We start from the raw sequence: 19,898 nt of genomic DNA on the forward strand, positions 1-19,898 counted from the left end.
GGAGGTGATGTGGCATCACTATTTCTCATCTTCTTGTATTCTCTATTATCTAATAAATTGGTTGATATTAAAAAAATAATTACATTACAAAATGTTAAAAATAGAAAATAATTAGTAGATTATAAAAGATTACATGTGTCTTTTTCTTTTTATTTAAATTTAACAATATGTAACCATTAATAATAAATTAATTATAGTTTTGAAATATTCATTTATTTTATTAAGCCAACAACTAAACTTTAGTGGTTTAAAATACATCAACTAATTAATATAGGAAGGAAGGTTCCTTCATCTTTCCTCACCAATGCCACTAAGGCCTAATTTTAATGCCATAATCTCATATTTAATTTACAACCTTTTATTTAGTGTCTTTTGGCTTCTTCAAACTCTATAATTATTAAGTATTTAAGATTTGTTATGTTTGGATTTTTTTTATTATTTAACTAACATCCTCTTTAGAAATGTTCTTGTGTTTTTATTTTTTGACTTATTTAAATTTTTTGTATTGTGTGCTTCATGGAGTATTCTTTTCTTCATGAGTTAAACAATGATAAAGATAGTTGGATGATAAGTGTTAGACTTTGTAAGATGTGAGAGTCTGTTAATACCAAAAAAAATAGAGAGTTGATTAGTGTGAATATAATTTTTATTGATGAAAAGGTTGTGTACACTTAACTATACACATTAATATATATTTTTAAAGTTAACAACAAAATAATTAACTTTCATAAATAACATTAGTTTTGTAAGGCTGCGTCATCTTTAAAAAAAATTAATTCATATTTTTTATCAATTTTATCAAGTGTAAAGTAATAAAAAAAATAATACTAAATTTTTTTTTAAAGCCGCACGAAGTGCGGTTCTATTTACTAATTGCCAAATAAGGTCAAGGGTTTTATGTGGAGAGCAGCTAAGAACCTTTTGTCAACTGCAATGAACTTGTGGAAGAGAAAGCTATTGTAGAGCCCAATTTGCTAGCTTTGTAGGAGAGGAGTGGAGATCACATGCGATACTCTCATGGAATGTAAGCAGGCTTATAAACTACAGAGACATGCTCCTCTCACTATTACTAGAGCAAACGTGGGTGAGTTAAGTGTGATTCATGATTTGTCGAAGGATTTAAACAAGGCAGCATTTGAACCTGTGTTATTGGCTAGCTTGGAATGCAAGAAACGGATTTGTTTCGAGAACAATAAGATAGATCCTTTGATATCAGTGGCAAAGCCAGAAGCAGTGGTTGATGCCTACCAAAGATCCTGGTCAAGCATATGTTGGCAAGATCAGAAATGGAAAGAAATTGAAATGGAGACCTCACCCAGTAATGCTGTCGATTAATGTTGATGCAGCTACTGATATAGAGAAAAAGTTTGCTAGATTGGGTGCAATAATTAGAGACTTAAATGATAAGGTTGTAGCTGCTGCTGTGAGAAACTCTGAGCTGTGGACAGATACAGTTCTGCAGAAGCTGAATTATTGGAATGGGGATTACAATTGGCAAAAGAAGCAGGCTTTGCATCTTCGATTATAGAAACCAACTAAAAACAAGTGGCTGATTTGGTGAACAACAAACGAAGCGGCAGAACATAGATATTTTTGGATTATTTCAGGCATTCAAAACCAAAGCATGGATTTTCAGCATATTAAGTTTCAATTCAGTCTCATCACTCCTTAAGGCAAATATATATATATATATATATCTAATTGTTTTAGAGGAGTGTATTGATTGGTTGATGAAAAATAAAAAAACGGAGGTTAAAATGGTAATTTAACTATAATCAATAATAATAATACAAAAAAAGATTGGCATATTTGGAAACTGGCACACATAAGATATGATACATATAAACAGGCGATACTGAAGTGGAATGACTCAAAACTCATTGTTAACAGGAATCGAAAGTGACTTGTTAGTGGGTACACTTGCTAAGATCTTTTCAATCTATCAAAACTTCAATTTCAATATTCAATTAATTATTAATTGCGCTTATTAAAATTATAATATTATTATATAATATTTGCTGAAAAACTTTTGACTTTCTTGAATAATTCCATGTGAATAAAGAAGCCTTATCAAACTCCTCTTCTGTGTAAACAAACAAACACACACTCCACCACCCCAACACAACAGACACAATATCTCTCTCTTTGTCTGAATTTGATTTTCTTTCAACATCCTCTTCATCATTTGTAATAACAATAACATAAAGAAGCTCCAAGCCAAGGATCTTGTCTCTTCTCTTTTCATCTATCTGTAAGCTTTCTCAATCAAACTCTGGCACTGCAAATTTTAATTTAGCTTCCGTGTCTGGATCTGTGATTTTTTTTTTAATTTTAAATCTAGTTCTTTAAACCCTGATGAAATTGAAGGCTCTATATATTCATGGGAAAATTGCCCCAGTTTTTACTTCATCTGGGATTTTTATTTTGTGAATAGAAATTTGAAGTAAAAATAAAGTAAAATAAGATAAAAGTAGCGTTAAAGAAACGCGTGGAAGTAGCTGGACGTCTCGTTCGTATAGTTTTTTTTGTCTCTACAGTCAATTTTCGCGGGGATTATTTATGTCATTTAGTTCACCTAGGCCTCATAAGTCCCACGCGCTTTTGCTCCGCGTGAATGCTACGCTTCTCCTTCCAACTTCGGAGGCGGTCATGTTTAATTCAGGCCTTTTTATTTTAATTTTCTCTTTGGGGTTAATTTGGGCAAAAGGGTATCTCTACCTTGGCTTGGTTTTAGTTTCTTTTGCTGTAAATGATAATGGCAGGATTTAGCTATCCGGTACGAACTAACAATATTTGTAACATATAGCTTCTAGTCAGTAGCATAACCAAATGTTAATGATATAATGTTGGTGGAAATAAGAGTTTTGTTGCATTTAGAAAAATCTGTTTCATAGGTTGTTATTTGTTGTACAGGTACCGTAGCAATTCCTGCAAATTATAGTTTCTTTTTTGTGTTAATCTAATTTAGTGGTTTATGTAACTTGATTTTGGGTATGATATTTGTATATATAATCTTTTGGGGTCTTTTTATGAAGGTGACCTTATTGAATTAGCTCTCAATTTTCACCAACTCATTTGATGGCTGCATCTTTGGTAAGAATTGAATCTGCATCATTTATCCTAATTAAATGTGGAACTATTTCTATTGGTAAAGAATTCTTAGCAGCTGGTTGTGTTTAGAAAGATGGATGCTTCCATTTTGTCTTCGCCTTTTTATCTTTATCTTTTTCTTTTATATGGAGGATGTGCATGTATTTTTAGAACATAAATCACGGAATAGCGGGCATTATGAGCTAGATTTTATCTATGTACAGACTTATATATTTGAAATTTTGATTGTGCTCACGATTAGATAGATGGTCGTTGAAACACAGTGGGGCAGATGAATTGCCAGTGGGTCATTGGAAATCCTGGATTAGGGCTGGCTTGAGAGAATTAGAGGCTTTAGGCAAATTTAATTAGGGCCCTTTAATATTTATTGCTAAAATGGTAAAAATTTATAACTTCCATATTTCATTTAGATCTTTTTCTTCTTGCTTCTTAATATGCAAAATTATTAAAATTTATACATTTATTTTTCAAAAAATTAAAAAAAAAAGTATATATATAAGGATTAGTATGACATAATTGAACTATAGTTATTATTTTCATGAGATTTACAAATGAACAACCTTAATTTATGTGTGGACATTATTAAGAAGGTTCAATTTTGAAGACTGCATCAGGACAGTTTAGCTTATAAAGTTATATTTAGTAAGATTAAAATATTACTATATTTTTAGTCAAACATTAATCATGTTCTATTATTTTAAACTGGGGTCTTGGCAGTGCTTTAATAGTTTATAATTTTTAGAAAAAGAAGAAACAATATGGGCCTTGTTGATATTAAATAGAGGCACCAGGAAATCCTGATAAGGCTTTACTTGAATTTTATTTAAAAATTTCAACTTACACAGTTGTTGGTGAATTTTTCAAATGCTTTATTTACTTTGGTCAACTTACCATTTGAAATCAATTAATATTAGTATTATCTGGCTGTTCCTTTTTCCAGGGTCACTCAAAAATGAAGAGGATGGAGTCAAGAAAGTCACATTCTTGGTGGTGGGATAGCCACATCAGCCCCAAAAATTCTAAGTGGCTTGCAGAGAATCTTGAAGGCAAGCATTTATTTGAGTATGCAGTTACTTCACGGTCTTATTCATTACTAAGTGATTTGCAATAGATTTTAGTTACTAAGTGATTTAGAGTAGATTTTAATCTCTTTTTTCGTAAATTGTATTTTTTTTATTTTTGCTTTACTGCCCTTTACATGATTTTTACTGAATGATTCCTCCTATAAACAAAACTCTGTCTTGTTTAGGGATATCGATTTGTTTTCTATTTGGGGAAATATCTGTCTAATGGATCTTATGTTTTTTGTCTTATATTTGACCGGCTTAAGGATATTCATTTTACATTCTAATGGTGGCATCTTGAAATTTGTAAGCTGGTACACGATTGGATAATTTTAGTCACTCCCCCCCCCCCCCCCCCCCCCCCCCCACAAAACCTTTGTATACTTGTACTGGCATTGCCTAATTCCAATACTCGAGCTATTTGGATATGATTGGATTTCCCAAGCTCTAAATTTGAAATTATAAGAGTTTAGTGCTCTATCACTTGAACCACCAAACTGTCCAACAATTAATCATTTGAACGACCAAACGTTGAAGAATTGAGAGTTTCCTAACAAGAGTTGACTCTGTAGCCATTTGAATGACCAAAATGCTGAACAGGAAACTGACCAAGCGTTTTCTATCTTCAGAGATGGACCAGAGCGTCAAAAGGATGCTGAAACTGATTGAAGAGGATGGAGATTCATTTGCTAAAAAGGCTGAGATGTATTATCAAAAGAGGCCAGAATTAATATCTCATGTTGAAGAATTCTACCGCATGTACAGGTCTTTGGCTGAGCGTTATGATCATGTAACAGGAGAATTGAGGAAAAATATTCCATCAGACCTCCAATCCCAGGGCTCGGGCATTTCTGATATCAGCTCAGAACTGCCTTCGATGTGCCCCTCTCCTGACCAAAGGCCAAGCCGTCGAAAATCTGGCCCCAGAGCTGCTGGTTTTGATTTCTTCCTTGGTTCTGCTGGAAGCAGTGCCGAATTTTACCCGAAAGAAGGAGATGAATCATCTTCCATATCCGACTCTGAGTCAGAATCTGATAGTTCCTCAGTCAACAATTACTCAGCTTTTGCAGGGAATGGTGGTGATCAAGGGCTGCAGAGGAAAGTCAATGAATTGGAGACAGAGCTTCGTGAAGCAAAAGAGAAACTCCATTCGCAGGAGGAAAGGATTGCAGATGAATCTATGAAAGGTGCAAAAAATGAGAATCCTGAAGCTCTTTTTGCTAGAATTGTAGGATATGAGAAAAAGCTGAGACTTGCTAATGAAAAGATACATATTTCAAATGAAGAAATTTTGAGGTTGAAGATTGAGCTTCAAAAATATAATTCATCAGAAACAAATAACTATTTACAGGCTGACTTTGGATCGCCAGCAGAGATAAATGTCAACATGTGGGATGCGGAGCTTCAAGAAGGGATTAATGGGTTGGAAACGCCAAGTTTAGACCTGGATAACAAGGTAAAGGCCCTTATGGAAGAGCTAAGAATTACAAAGGAGAAACTTATGCTCTCAGAAGCAGAAATTGCTAGTTTGAAACAAGAAGTTGAGAGCAATAGATCTGAGAAAATCCAAACTTTGCAAAATCAACTTCAATTGGCTCAGAAAGATATTACAACATGGAAATCTAAGCTGAACTCGGAGAGAAAAGAGGTTTCCAAGCTGCAAGAAAGAATTAAAAGTTTAAAAACTAGTTTGTCAGACCGTGATCACGAAGTGAGGGATTTGAAAATGGCAGTTTCAGATGCAGAACAGAAAATTTTTCCCGAAAAGGCACAGATTAAGGCTGAAATATCGGGATTATATGAAGAAAAGGCTTGCTTGGTGGAGCAGCTAAGAGAATGGGAATCATGTGGAAGGTCTCTGGAGGATGAGCTTCGAATAATCAAGACTCAGAAAACTGAGTTGGAGGAAAGAATTGTTGGTGAAATTGAGCAGTTAAAAGCAAGCATTGCAGAGAGAGACAAACATATAGAAAATCTAAACAGAAGCCTAGATAGTTTAAAGGCTGAGAGAGACAGGCTTGAATCTGATGTGATTTCCAGAGACGATCGCATGGATCAAATGGAAAAGCATTTGCAGCAGCTACATATGGAACATACGGAGCTAATTAAGGGTGCCGAAGATGCTCATAGAATGGTAGGGGAGTTGAGATTGAAAGCTAAGGAGCTGGAGGAGGAGATTGAGAAACAGAGAGTTGTGATCTTGGAAGGAGCAGAGGAGAAACGAGAAGCCATACGACAGCTGTGTTTCTCACTTGAGCATTATAGAAGTGGTTATATTAGCCTTCGAAAGGCGGTCATAGGACACAAAGGAGTTGCAGTTTTGACATCATGTTGATATTGTTTAATTGATTGAATGCATGCATGTTGATGTCGCCCCTTTTTCCTTTTTAATAATTTAGGTTGTTAGTTGCCAAACTCTAATTTGCTTGTAAGTATATGGCTTGCGTCTTTTGATCTTTGTTTTGTGGCTTGTGTCTTTTGATCTTTGTTCTGTTTTACTGGAGAAAATAAATGCATGAACAGGAAGGAAAGTAAAAGTTCAATTTTTTTTTTTTTTGTTCTATTTGGTGCAAAATTTGAATTTACGAACTCAAATTCAAGCTTTATTTATTTTTTGCAAAATTTCTTAATTGGAAATGTTACAGATCCAAATTTGCCACTAATAATTCATCATGAAATCAAGATGGAAAAAAATTTATGCGAGCTTGTCCCTACCAATGGCTGCTGGTGCCTTAATAAAGTTGAAGACATCATTCCGATTTCTCACAAGATTATTTTCTTTTTTCCACAAAAAGTGTGGGACAAATTGCGGATTTTCCCGGTGTTTGGTAAAAATAATTTACAGACTGGTATCAGTTGATTTTTAGGATAAACTCTAGATTGTAACCATTCCATGAAAAAGTTTTCTGCAAAATTTTCAATCCACGTCAACTTTTAATGGACAGGAATATTAATTTCAATGTGTTGACTAAGCAAATCTATGCCAGAAAATGGGGTCATTTAAGTTCAGAACGAAATATGAGTAGCCAACCTGGACGTGTAGCACCCAAAACAAGAATTTCATCTACCTAAAAATTCTTATCAGCTTGCTCTTGCATTGCTATGCATGAATTCAAGAGTCTCCATTTGTTATGTACCCTACATTGGATAAATTGTCCTTTAAATTTTGCAATTTCAGAGTTCTTTATTACAAAAGATTGTTTCAAATGAACAGGAAGAAGTGGTGAAAACTTGACAACCATTAAATCCATGCCAAATAACCCGAGAGACTAGGTTGATTTCATGTGTCAAAGAGCTCATCAAATGCTTTTGCACCACAAATCAGTGCCCAAAAAATTTCCATTAAAAAAGTAATACGAGCACAGAGAGGGCGAGAATTGTTAAACCTTTGATAGGCTTCATGCCAACATCATTACCGAAATGAAAATCAAACTAACTTGACAGAGAACTGTGAATTGTAATGGATCTATTATACATAACCTCAGAGTGGGAAAGTATCTGTCACAAATATTTCATACGAGTAATATGTGGTTACTCGAGGACTTCTGAAAATACACAATCTATAACCTCTGAGCCAATTCTACAAACACCAATGGCATTAACCAGTTTGTTTCTTCCTACTACTAAATACATTGATGTTGTAAAGGAACAATAATGCAACGTGAACAACTTACAAGAACCTTGTCATCAATGGCACACTATGAATGAATCATAAAGCCAGATGCTTAAAAATTTACATCCATAAACACTGCAAGAGAAAGAGAGAGAGAGAGAGATGCCTCAATATTCTAGCTTCTCAGACAGATTTGCTGAAATTATGAAGACCACCAATATAAAAAACAAATGTAAAATAATTTCACAAACCTGTGAATTTTGGAGCCTAAAACACAGATCACTATCAACTTTCTAGTGAAACCATAGGGAACTTTCAGTCATCCCAAGCACTATCTGCCGCACCCTCCCTTTTCATGTTTGAAGCTGCAATCATGAACCTGTACTTGTCTTCAATGTTTACTGACGGTCCCATCATCGAGAGCTTGGACGTTGCAACTGTTGCTCCTTTCTGTGCAGCTGCTGCTTCCCTCTCCTTCCTTCTGGCAACCTGAAAGCAAATAGCACCGAGCTTACTGAAAATGGAAAGAAATAAGAAAGTGAAAAACCCTTCAAAATAAAATCTTTTAATCAATTGACCTCCTTTATTCCTCACTTGGCAAAAGAAGAGTAAAGGTAAAAACTGAACAAAAACAGCAGGCAAAAAGATTTTGCTCATCTATAGAATTATTATCAAGTTAAAAATCTGTACCTTCCCAGTTGCAAATGCCACAGCATTTCCAGATTCAGCATCTACGATTGCTTTCTTTATTTGTGCCACAAGGAGCTAGAACATATAGTCACACCAATAAAAAAAAATTGAAAGTGTCATATATACACATTGAAGAGAGAATTAGGATTGTCCAGAAAATCAAATTTTGAATTAACAGAGAATTAGGATTGTCCAGAAAGTCAAATTTTGAATTAACAGTACCATATCCCGATCTGTGTAAAAAGAAGTAGCTTGTCCCATTGATCCACCACGCCCGGTCCTTCCAATCCGGTGCACATAATCCTCCACGGTCTATAATTGAGGCAGCCACAACTTAAGCTTCAGATTTTTCTCAAAAGATTTTACATCAAATGAAAAGATGAGGCTAATGAGATGCATAAAATTAGAAAGAAAGACTTCATGACCACCCCAAGGGAAGGTCTTAGTCACGGCTAACCACAAGATAAAATCTAAATCCATGATATTATGCTCAGGAAGATCACAAACAACAAAACTGTGATTGCTAAAATTAAACAGAATTCTAATTTTTTCATATCACCATCTAAATTAGTGGTGATATTAAAACTGGTTGTGCACAAGCTTTCACTTGCAGCCAAAAGTACCTTTGGCAGATCCAGATTAACAACATGAGCAACTCCCATGACATCCAAACCACGAGATGCAACATCTGTGGCAACCTGCCAAAAAAAAAAAAAAAAACTAGGAAGGCTAAAAAATATTTAATCATAAGCCACACATAATACTTGGGAAACCAGAGAAACAAAAAACATGAAAGTGGAACTTCAGGATAGGGAAAACAAAAGGGTGCAGTATAGGTTAAATCATAAGCCACGCATAATACTTGGGAAACTATTACTTAACAAAATACCACTATGTCTCCACAATATTCGATTTCACAACAATATCAGCCTTTATAGACAGTTATAAATAAAAATGACATTTAAGATGGAATGCCTCAAAAGTTACTGAAACACTGTAAGAATTAGTGTGTCCAAAGACAATCAATTAGCTTCAACTTATTTTATTTGACATCCAAACACCACAATTAACAATTGATGATAAACTTATTAGCACAAAATACTTTATGAACAACAGTAAAAACATTGAATCCCTCTCATTTCCAGTGGAGGTGATAGATTTAAATCATTTGGTATTCTTTAATAGGCTACTTTGAGTTGCAGAATTTCAAATATTATGTAGAATAAAACCCAGCCATAAAAATACCATGGGACTTCCAAAGGGATCTCAAAATTTTCCAAATAACACAACATAATCAGATAACATTTTCCAAAGTAAAAACATATTATTATGTAAATTAAGAATGTGGATAGAGGGCAATAACACATCACGCATTAAACATTAAGATCAATCATTATGGTTTTAGAGCAAACATAGAATGTTCACAGCAATTTATATGAGAATACCAAAATATTAGTAGAGCCATTTCTAAAATCACGTAGAGCAGACTCCCTGTCACTCTGATTACGGCCACCGTGAAGAGCAACAGCATGTAAACCCTCTGCTACCAATGCTTCAGAAACCTCATCGCACCTTGTCTACAATGTAGATCCATATTTGAGTATTAAAACTTTCTATAAAGACTTGCAAGATGAAATAAGATTATAAAAACAGATATATCATAAACAAGAAAAGAAAAATGCAACATCATTTCCTAGGTTTCTTTTCCAATTTTCCTTGATGCCTCAACTATATCAGTCATGCTTGTAGTCAAATGCAAAACCAACCTAATAAGCTATCTCGTTTTGATTTTGACCACATATACTGAATCTTAACTGTTTCAGAATATTTACAAACATTACAAGACAAGTTTAAAATAGAGAGGCCATTACAAATATAGATAAATTATTTGAAATTGAAATGTGCATGGCTAGGAACCTATCAAAAATATTAAGCTCTACTATCTGGCAAAAAATTAGCACATATTTGTCAAATACCAATAAGCTTAAAACAGAGCAATCCATTAATCTTTGACATATGAAATATTGCAACTTGGAATCCTAAAATGATGAATATGACAATAATCATACTGATAATACTGATGAATATAGAACATATTGTACCTTCCTTTCCACAAAAACAATGGTTAAAGGAAAGGGATGACAAGACTTTTCAGCAAGAAAAGCCTCCTCCACAAGCAAAGCAAGTAGCCGATCAACCTGCAATAGATAAGATGCTATCTCTCATTACAGCAAGCAATTCCAGCAATAAAAGGATCATATGCACTAAAACGTAAAGGGAAAAAAGAAAATACCGTACTAGCCAAGATATAATGATAGATTTCATGTATACTTCCAAAAATTAGATATTATATGAGGTCAAATACTAATATTATCTACGAACATAAGCTTTTGCCACTAATAGTTTCCCGTCAACCAACTTTTAAACCACCAAACTTTTGATAAACCACAGTGCATAGATAACATACCTTTTCATTCTCAGAAACCTTTTCCAAAATCTGAATAACATTTGCTGTTGGGCTGCTCACTTTACCCACCTTAACTTGCACAGGATCAGTTAGATACTCCTGAAATCCAAAACAAGAATAGAGTATATGTAATAATCCTTTGTGATAATCATTTATGATAAGATATTACAAACAACAGAGACTATCACAAAAAAATTCTAATCTTGTTTTGATAAAAATCTCAAAAATGTATCAATGAAGAAGATTTAAAACAGACAGTGGACCAGCTGTCCACTAAGAGAAAAGAACTAGGACTATTTGGGCTATACGAAAGTATACCCAAACACCCCTATACAACACTAGAAACAGTTATAACTCCCTATCTCAAAACCCCATCCCAGTTTAGATGTATGAAGGAAAAGGATGAATCTTGAAACTCCTTAGAACTGAAGTCCAAAGTGAAGCAAGAAGAAGAACACTATCCCACAGTTCTTCAGCATTATCTACACTTTTCCCTAAAAAATACGAACATTTCTTTGCTCCTATATTATCGAAAACAGTGCTGCCACTACACATTTCCAAAGAGTTTTAGTCCTTGTTCCTCTACCAGAAAATTCTAATTCCTTTACAGATTTTTACTAAGTACCGATAGATAATAAACACCCCAAACTTTCAATTCATAGTTAAGACAGTGAATTTCTCAGCTCTGACAGAAGCATGAATTCTTTGGTGTTTATTTGATCACTAGAAAGATTTGAAACCCATAAATTCTAGATCAGAAACCATACTCTGTCATTTTCCCAACATAGGAGGGACAGATACAATTGCTAGCATATATAAAGTACACCTAATATTCATTAGTATTTATCATTATCAAACACCACTCTAAACAAGCTAAAATAAAGCATATAAGAACTACAGTGAAAGATATTATACCAAATGAACTGATTAAATCATTGGGTGGTCTCGAAAATAATGGTTAACTGTCACCAGACTATATTTCAGCATAGTATTCAAGTGACATTTGAAAATCAAATATCCAGTGTATCAATTGAAAAATAAAAATAATATATATATGTATATGTACACACACACAACACACACACACACATAAGAGAGAGAGAATTCAGTGTAATGACAGATTAGTTAAATAAAATTATGGTACAATTATTATCCTAGAACAATGAATAAGTATTATATAGTCAACCTGAATCTTAAGGAATCTAAGATCAAGTTGTCAAAAGAATATTTCCAAGCCACCACTGGACAAGGTCAAAATATTAGCTCAAAGACTACCTTCAGATTTCATGCAGCCTATGAGCCTAAAGTATAATCAACTCATTAAAATGATATGTGAATCAGATAGCAAAACTAGTCTACATGTCTTTTCCTACTCATTAATGAAACTAAAAAACTGATTGACGCATATCAAACACAGTGTAACAATTCAAGGACTAGGAATGTATACAGATGATTGGTAATTTGAATAGCCTTTCCAGAAATGTTTTCAGATGATACCACTTTCCCTCCTTACGGGATAAAAGGAATGTGGGGAATTAATAGGAGACCCAACCTGTGCTAAAGCTTCAATCTCCACAGGCATGGTCGCACTAAACAGCAAAGTTTGATGTTTATCTGGAAGATTCTGCATTACCTGCAATCAGCATCAGAAAGTGCAATATTTCAAGTCAGAGAACATAAATGAAGAATGCATAAGGAGAGGATATCATGATATTGTGCTATCACCATATTAATGGTCACCCTTACCAAAAAAGTTATAGAACAAACACATCAATGAAAGATAAGTTTATGAAGAAATTTTACACAAAAATTGAAGAGTTGATATACATCATAAAGAAGCATGAAAAGATGAAGCGGAAATACATAGATGATTATGCTCACATCTCCCTCACAGGTTTCACATAAATCATTCTGTTTAAATATGTTGTTGGCTTTCCCCACCCCTTTTCCTTGTTTGAACAATTACACCAAAAAGAAAAGTTATGGAGCCAAAAGAAGGGAGCTAAACATTTAGAAAAGAGAAGTGGATACAAAGAGCCAAACGATATGAACTTAAACAGATGCTCTATGCCAGCCCAAATGTATGTGAGCAAACCTGCAACTGCAAGTGTGAATCTGAGTGCACACATCAAACAAGAATAGTAAGATGGGGAGTCCATATACCTCCCTTATCTGTGGTTCAAACCCCATATCAAGCATTCTATCTGCTTCATCTAGAACAACAAATGAAACTCTAGAAAGAGAAGTGTTTCCTTGTTGCAAATGATCAAGAAATCTTCCAGGAGTAGCAACCACTATGGAGACTCCTCCTCGTAGCTCAGACCTCTGTCAAAGTCACCAGTAACAAAAGGAAATTAGTAAGCATTAGCATAACCAAATAAAAACTGTTGAATCACTTGACATAAAATCAAAGCTTCAGACCTTTACTCCTGGTTTACAATGGGGGGAAAAATAAAAATAAAAAGAGGTTCAGACAGGAATCCAGGCTTACCAAATATAAACAGTAGTACTTTTTTTCTATGCCTATAACCAAAGATATACCACTTTCAGACATGGAGAAGTCAACCAACCTATCACTAAACCTATGGAATTTATTTTTATTTGCCTTTACTGACTCCTAGAAAGTTCTCAACCATTCTTAGAAGTTCAACCGAGTTTTAAACTAAGGAATACTAAAATAAGCCTACAGCCTTCCATAATCAGGACACTTACAGAACATAATATGGCGAGAAGTCTCAGGGTTTCATACCCCTGACATTTATGCTACAAAGAAAGGTCTTAACCAGCTCTGTTGAGAATTTAACAAGTCATTAAAGCTTAAAAATGAATAGATAAATAAATCAAGACAAAATTATCATGCCAAAAGTAGTCACCTGCTCAGCAATGTTTGTTCCACCCACTACTATTGCAGTTTTGAAGGAATCAAGAGATCGACTAAGAGCTTTAACCTGTATATGGATACCATATCAAGATGATAACACATTAAAGAATTAGCAGCAACTTCAGTATGAGAAGATACTACTCATAGGGTACAGAAATATAATATGCAAGCAGTAATATGAAGAATCCTATAAGCAGCATAAATAGTTCTTAGATAGAATATGCAGAGATTTAAAATCCAAAAAGAGGTACGGAAATATGTGCTCAAGCTGAGGAAAGAAGCAAGTCAAGTATGACAGTAGCAAAAGATACTTGAAAGTAGTTGACAGCAGAATAAACTGTAACCAGTTTAAAGTAAACAAAACATCACACGGTTAAACATATGGAACTCCTAGCTAAACAGTAGAGAGAGAAAAATATATATTATTCATACAGATTTCCTTACAAATTTGATTCCAAAATGGTCCAAAGAACCCTCAACTGTTAATAGGCTCCTTCGGCAGAGAAGAAATTAATGCAGGTAAAATTTAACAGTGTAACAAACCAGCTATTTCCAAAACAATTTCATAAGTACGTTCATGAACACAGTAGCTGATTCCTACCTCTTTTTCTATTTGTTGGGCAAGCTCTCTGGTAGGAGCCAACACCAATGCCAAGGGTCCATCACCACGTCCAACAGGTGTTTGAGCCACACAGTGCTACATGCATATATTAGAAAATACAAACATGAAAGGAAAATTACCATCATAAGTAGGAAATAAAGAGTCAGAACATCCATACAGCCAAAAGGAGAAAATAGTCGATTACAAAAGGGACTCGCTTATCCACCTGAATCATAGGAATGGTGAATGCTGCAGTTTTGCCACTGCCAGTTTCAGCACAACCCAATAGATCCCTTCCACTGAGAGCAACAGGCATAGCCTGAGCCTGAATAGAAGTTGGCCTCGTATATTCATGAAACTCAATATCCTTCATGATACTCGGGTGTAAACACTAAAAATATACAAAGTCCAAACATTTTATAAGCTGCCGACAACCATTGAAAGTCACGAATCAAATGCCGAGTAATGGGTTATCCAATGGTATAAATTCAAAGACAATACCATGTCAGTAAAAGATTCAATAGGTGCAGGGGCTGGAACAGAGCCTGAAGCAACAGTAACATCCACGTTAAGACGCAAACGAACCTCCTCAATCTGTAAGATAAAAATAATACTCTCATCACATGCAGTTTCAAAACAAAAGGTACCAATGTTGGCTAAACAGATTAAATCATAATATTTAATTTCTTTTTTTAATTAACTTAAAAGCGCTTCAGTTATTAATCTATTAAACCAATAAAAAAAAAGACAAAAATGAATGAGGCACCTGTTCAGGATTGAAGCGGAGAACGCGGTCTGATGGTTTCCAATTATTGAAAACGGGTTGGGGTACGGGGTGAGAAGCGTAGCTCCGGCGGCACGTGGTATTGGAGTTGGAGTTGGAGAAATTGGGGAGGGATTTTGAAGAGAAAGAGAGCTTCGTCGTCATGTCAGAGTCTAGGGTTACTACTGAGGAGGATGATGATGATGAAGAAGAAGAAGAAGAAGAAGAAAATTTGCTCACTGAGTTGGAGCTCGAGGTTCTCCGGTGCGGTGGTTCATACATCATTTCACTGTCGAGATAGATTACTCGGTCGTCACTTCGTTTTTGAGAGGTTTTAGAGTATTATGGATCGGTGGTATGGTTGGGATAATTTCAGACTCAGTGAGGCATTTTGTGATTTTACTGAAATTCAGTCTTTCAAAACTTTAAAATAAAATTCTTTTAAAAAAATATAGGTCATGCAAGAGTTTAATTTAATTTACCTATCCTTTTAAAAAAATTAAAAAGTAAAAAATAAAAATAGAACGTTGCAGACAATAGAGTTAGCATTGTAAATAAAGTGCGGGTAAAAATCTGAGATACGCCTTTAAATATAGATCACTTGATTTATAAGAGTCTATGTGGTTACTTTTGACAAGTTACTCATGCTAACTGGGAAGAGCAAAGCAAATGGAGTCTGCTAAATAGGACAGCGAAATTATAAAAGCCCCGAGGAGTAGTTGGAAAACGAAGGCACCGAATTACAAAAATTTTTAAGTCCTTAACTCATTATTCATTTACACCCCCAGCCTATTAAGTTATTTAATTTTCTCCTTGCCTTCACACGAACTAGTATCATAGTATGGTTACGAAGGGAGTAGAATATTTAAATTTAGAAATTGGTACTTTTCATAGTTAGAAGGTAACTTTAAATAGATATAATATAAAGTACAATATAGAGAGAAACTTTAAACACGATTTACATAAAGAAAATTCATAGTTAAATAGTTTAATAGAATTATTAATTAATTTAGGTAGAAATTTCAAGTCAGAATTTGATAGAACGAATAAGAATTTGAAATTCTAGTTATACAACCCAAGAGGAGTGGTGAATTGGGATTCTAAAAATTATTCAATTTTAAAACAAAATATCATGCAAATCTAAAATGAATTTAAAGTAATAACAATTAAATCAATCACAATATAAAAAGATAAGGGAAGAGAGATTCAAACACAAAAATTTTTACGTGGTTCGGCCAACCTCGCCTACGTCCACGCCTCCAAACTTTCCAGGCTTAAGGATTTCACTAAGCAAGCCTTCAAGGCTTTAAATGCTTACACTTAACTTCCAAGATGTCAATGAACTTTTACAACAAGAGATTATCGTATCCCAACACTTACAATCACTCAAAGTAAAAGATCACAAATTGTTTTTCTCTCACACAATATTTAAGATTACAAATCAATGTCCAATGTGTGAATAGATGAAGTAAGAATGTGTTTAAAGCTATATGAAAATTGTATTCTCGAATATAAGCTCAATGGTCGTGTTGTGATCAATCTTGTTTGAATTTGAATGAGCTTATTTATAGTTGGAACTGAAAACTAGCCGTTATTGACTTTCTGCACACTGTCGGATTGCTGTTAACTAGATGTCAGATCGTCGTTTGACTGGTCAATATGACCGTTGGGCTAGATTTTCAAATTGTCGGATCGCCGTTATCTAGATGTCAGATCACCGTTTAGGTCCAGAGGCTAATCTTCAGTTCTGTTCGATTTCGGCATGCCGTTTATCAAAATTGTCGGATCGTCGTTTAGGTCCAGAGGCTAATTTTCAGTTCTATTCGATATCGGCGAACCGTTATCAAAATGTCGGATCGTCGTTTAGGTCCAGAGGCTAATCTTCTGTTCTGTATGATGTCGGCGAGCCGTTATCAACATGTCGGATCGCCGTTTTCTTTAAAAACTACTACTGTGAACTATTTTGCACCCCAAAACCAACACTTTATAAAACTTGTCAAATAGATCCATTTTATAGGACTTGAAACAATATTTATGAAACAAGGTTCTCATAGCTTTTTCAATTAAAACCATTTACAAGAGAATAATCAAAATCATTTTCATTTATAAAGTGAGAATGATGATTTAAAAGTATATGAAAATTATTTTGAGCTTTTAAAAGATTAATCAATCTTAATCAAGTTTGTTATCATCAAAATCAATAATAAAGAAATATTTATGTTAACAAGTTTTAGATGGTTTAAGAGAAAATAGAGCTAACTTTTAAAATTTAAAAGAAAAATTAGATTTTGTAAAAGATCAAAATAATTAGATAAAATCTCAAGAATAGAGGAAGAACGATTAAAATTAAAACAATTAGATAATACTAAGAGTTTAGAAGTAATACCAGCTTCAGAATGAGAAAATTTGATAGGAAGATTTGAAAAACACAGATATAAGAAACCTTGAACCTAAGAAAACTAAGAGCTATAAATATTATTAATGGATAAAGGAAAACAAATAGTCAGTACTAGTACTAGTAAATTAGAAGGTAATAGTTAAAAAGGATATTTAGTTTTAAAAAAAAAAGGAAGATGAGGATGTTAAAATCAAAAATCTCATAGAATTAGATGAATAAATAGAAAGGTTTAGGCAAAATAAATTAGATTTACTGAATCCGAATATAGTATACAAAAAGGAAAATTTATTTAATAAACATTTGTTATATCAAAATTACAGTGAAGAATATGTATCTTGTACTCATGAAGACCAAATGATTAAATTTAATTTAATAGATAAATATTCTTGTAATTAAATTAGTGATAAAGACCTCAAACAGGGTCACTTAGGATCTATTATAATAGGTATAATAGGTATAGAGAAAATTTAGGTGCCAAAACCCTCGTTTGTCGATATGATAACTGGTTTACAAATATAGAACAAGACTTTTAGGAAGTATAGAACTAGATATGAATAATTAAGTAGGAATAATATATTTTACCCCATTTAGTAAAAGCTAACATTTTTTTGTAAAGATTTAAGAATAGGAATAAAAATTAGAGTTTACCACATAAAAAGAAATGATGATAACTTATTAGTTTGTACATGATTTATGGGAAGACTTAGTGAAAATACACAACTAAATATAAGTTAAATGATAATCAGATAATAAACATTTTAGGAACTTAATGTATTAAGGCAATTGAAGCAAAAAAATTCTTAGCAAAAACTAATGCAAGATTTGATTGGAAGTAAGAAACTTTTATAGAAAAATCAATTTTAGTACCAGAAGATAGTGTAATTTTATCGTAATAGTGATGGTTCAATAGATTTAAGATTTCAAAATTATAATTATCAAGCTAGCACAACCAACAATCATGATGATGCAAGTAGTTTGATGGCTATAAAAGAAGAATTCACATGGAAAGAAATGAACAAAATTATTGATTCTCAATATGATGAATTAATGTTAGAAATGAGTAATGATCAAGCAGTAGAAGTTTTAGATAGAGAATATAATATTATATATATTGATGATATAATAGAAGGCAAGTTAAAAGCGAGTATGATATTTAAAACACAAAAGTCCATCAAAATGGATAATATTGCGAAAGAAGCTAGGAGCGGCATTACTAATCCACATAAACAGGGAAAAATAAGTTTTAGCGAATCATAACCAAGAGATACAACATATAACTTATGAGAAAGATACCCTATAGCTAAGGGAAGTCATAGTGGAAGTAACAAAGATTATAAAACCTATAGTAAAAGACAACTTGTAGATGAATTTAGGACATTGTCAACAACAAGTCAATCTGGTACTATATTAAATTTAGCGGCTTGGGATCCACATACTTATAAAAGAGGCTTTGCTAATAAGGTTTTAGAAACCAAAGAACTAGGAAATAACCCATATAATTTTACAAGTCTTATTAGAAAAATATGTGTAGGATTGGACCCAGGTAGAGGCAACACCTCCATACAAGATGTAGCCTTAGCAAACCTTGACCAACTTCAATTTTTAAGTTGGAAATATATTAGAGAATTTAGTAATGATTATGCATCAATTGCCAGCAAAATTGCTAGGTCATTTGATGAATAATAAGAGATAAATATTTTAGAAAATTACCATGAATATTAGGAAAAGAAATTGAAATCATTGGAAAAATAAAAACTTTAAAAAGGGGTTTACGACTAGGACCAAAAATAGTATTTACTTATAGTATAGTTAAAGAAAAATGTGTACAAGCTAATATTCAGAAGACAGTTAAAAAGCAGATTTATGATTTTTGTAAAAAGGTTATTTATGATCCACAACAATATAAAGACCAAAAATACAGAAAGAAAAGTATAGAAAAAATTTTAAGCCCTATATAGTAATAAGAGAAAAATGATTAGAAAAAGTCAAACATATAAGACAAGAAAAAAGGGACTATAAGTATGTTAAGAAACCTAGCTTATGTGCTTAGAATTTATACAATATCTTAATATTTTCCTACTTAATTTTATGTTAAATTATATTTTATCATGTAAATTTTTATCTTAATTTTTATATTTTATTATTGTAAGTATAGTTGAGAATTATTCAAGTAAGTAAAATTAAAGAGGAATTAAATCGAAATATTTAGGAAGAAATCTGCTTGAATAAATCAGAAAGAGAAAGTAATAAAGAAATTTAATTGAAATAAATTAAGGAAAATTTAATTAAGTTAACCATCATGCATGCATT

General features: G+C 33.2%; 2 protein-coding genes across 6 annotated transcripts; one reads left to right on the forward strand and one right to left on the reverse strand.

Annotated features, from left to right (window-relative positions):
• Positions 1-2,004: 2,004 nt before the first annotated feature.
• On the forward strand, positions 2,005-6,730 carry LOC102621594 (protein NETWORKED 4B). Of its 4 annotated transcripts, none has more exons than XM_006464888.4 (4): positions 2,005-2,251; positions 3,036-3,093; positions 4,052-4,157; positions 4,805-6,730. In XM_006464888.4, the coding sequence occupies exons 2-4, from the start codon at positions 3,079-3,081 to the stop codon at positions 6,508-6,510; spliced, it is 1,827 nt and encodes a 608-aa protein (XP_006464951.1). In that variant the 5' UTR covers positions 2,005-2,251; positions 3,036-3,078; the 3' UTR covers positions 6,511-6,730. The 4 variants fall into 4 exon arrangements, with proteins under 4 accessions (XP_006464951.1, XP_006464953.1, XP_006464952.1 ...); XM_006464889.4 differs by lacking the exon at positions 2,005-2,251 and adding an exon at positions 2,272-2,776; XM_006464890.4 differs by lacking the exon at positions 3,036-3,093.
• An 896-nt stretch (positions 6,731-7,626) lies between these two features.
• On the reverse strand, positions 7,627-15,682 carry LOC102622298 (ATP-dependent RNA helicase DBP2-like). Of its 2 annotated transcripts, XR_008056385.1 has the most exons (15): positions 15,194-15,677; positions 14,929-15,021; positions 14,654-14,818; positions 14,428-14,523; positions 13,819-13,893; positions 13,109-13,270; positions 12,498-12,578; positions 10,946-11,044; positions 10,581-10,676; positions 9,924-10,055; positions 9,102-9,176; positions 8,701-8,790; positions 8,479-8,553; positions 8,040-8,277; positions 7,627-7,923 (listed from the first exon to the last, which is right to left on the reverse strand). XR_008056385.1 is itself a non-coding variant. In XM_006464891.4 (14 exons), exons 1-14 carry the CDS (start codon positions 15,473-15,475, stop codon positions 8,104-8,106), a joined length of 1,695 nt encoding a protein of 564 aa, XP_006464954.1. In that variant the 5' UTR covers positions 15,476-15,682; the 3' UTR covers positions 7,627-8,103. The 2 variants fall into 2 exon arrangements, 1 of the variants encoding a protein (XP_006464954.1); XM_006464891.4 differs by having other exon boundaries at positions 7,627-8,277; positions 15,194-15,682.
• Between the last annotated feature and the right edge of the window lie 4,216 nt (positions 15,683-19,898).

The sequence above is a fragment of the Citrus sinensis genome, chromosome 7 (genome assembly GCF_022201045.2).
Source record: "Citrus sinensis cultivar Valencia sweet orange chromosome 7, DVS_A1.0, whole genome shotgun sequence".
Taxonomy (NCBI): domain Eukaryota; kingdom Viridiplantae; phylum Streptophyta; class Magnoliopsida; order Sapindales; family Rutaceae; genus Citrus; species Citrus sinensis.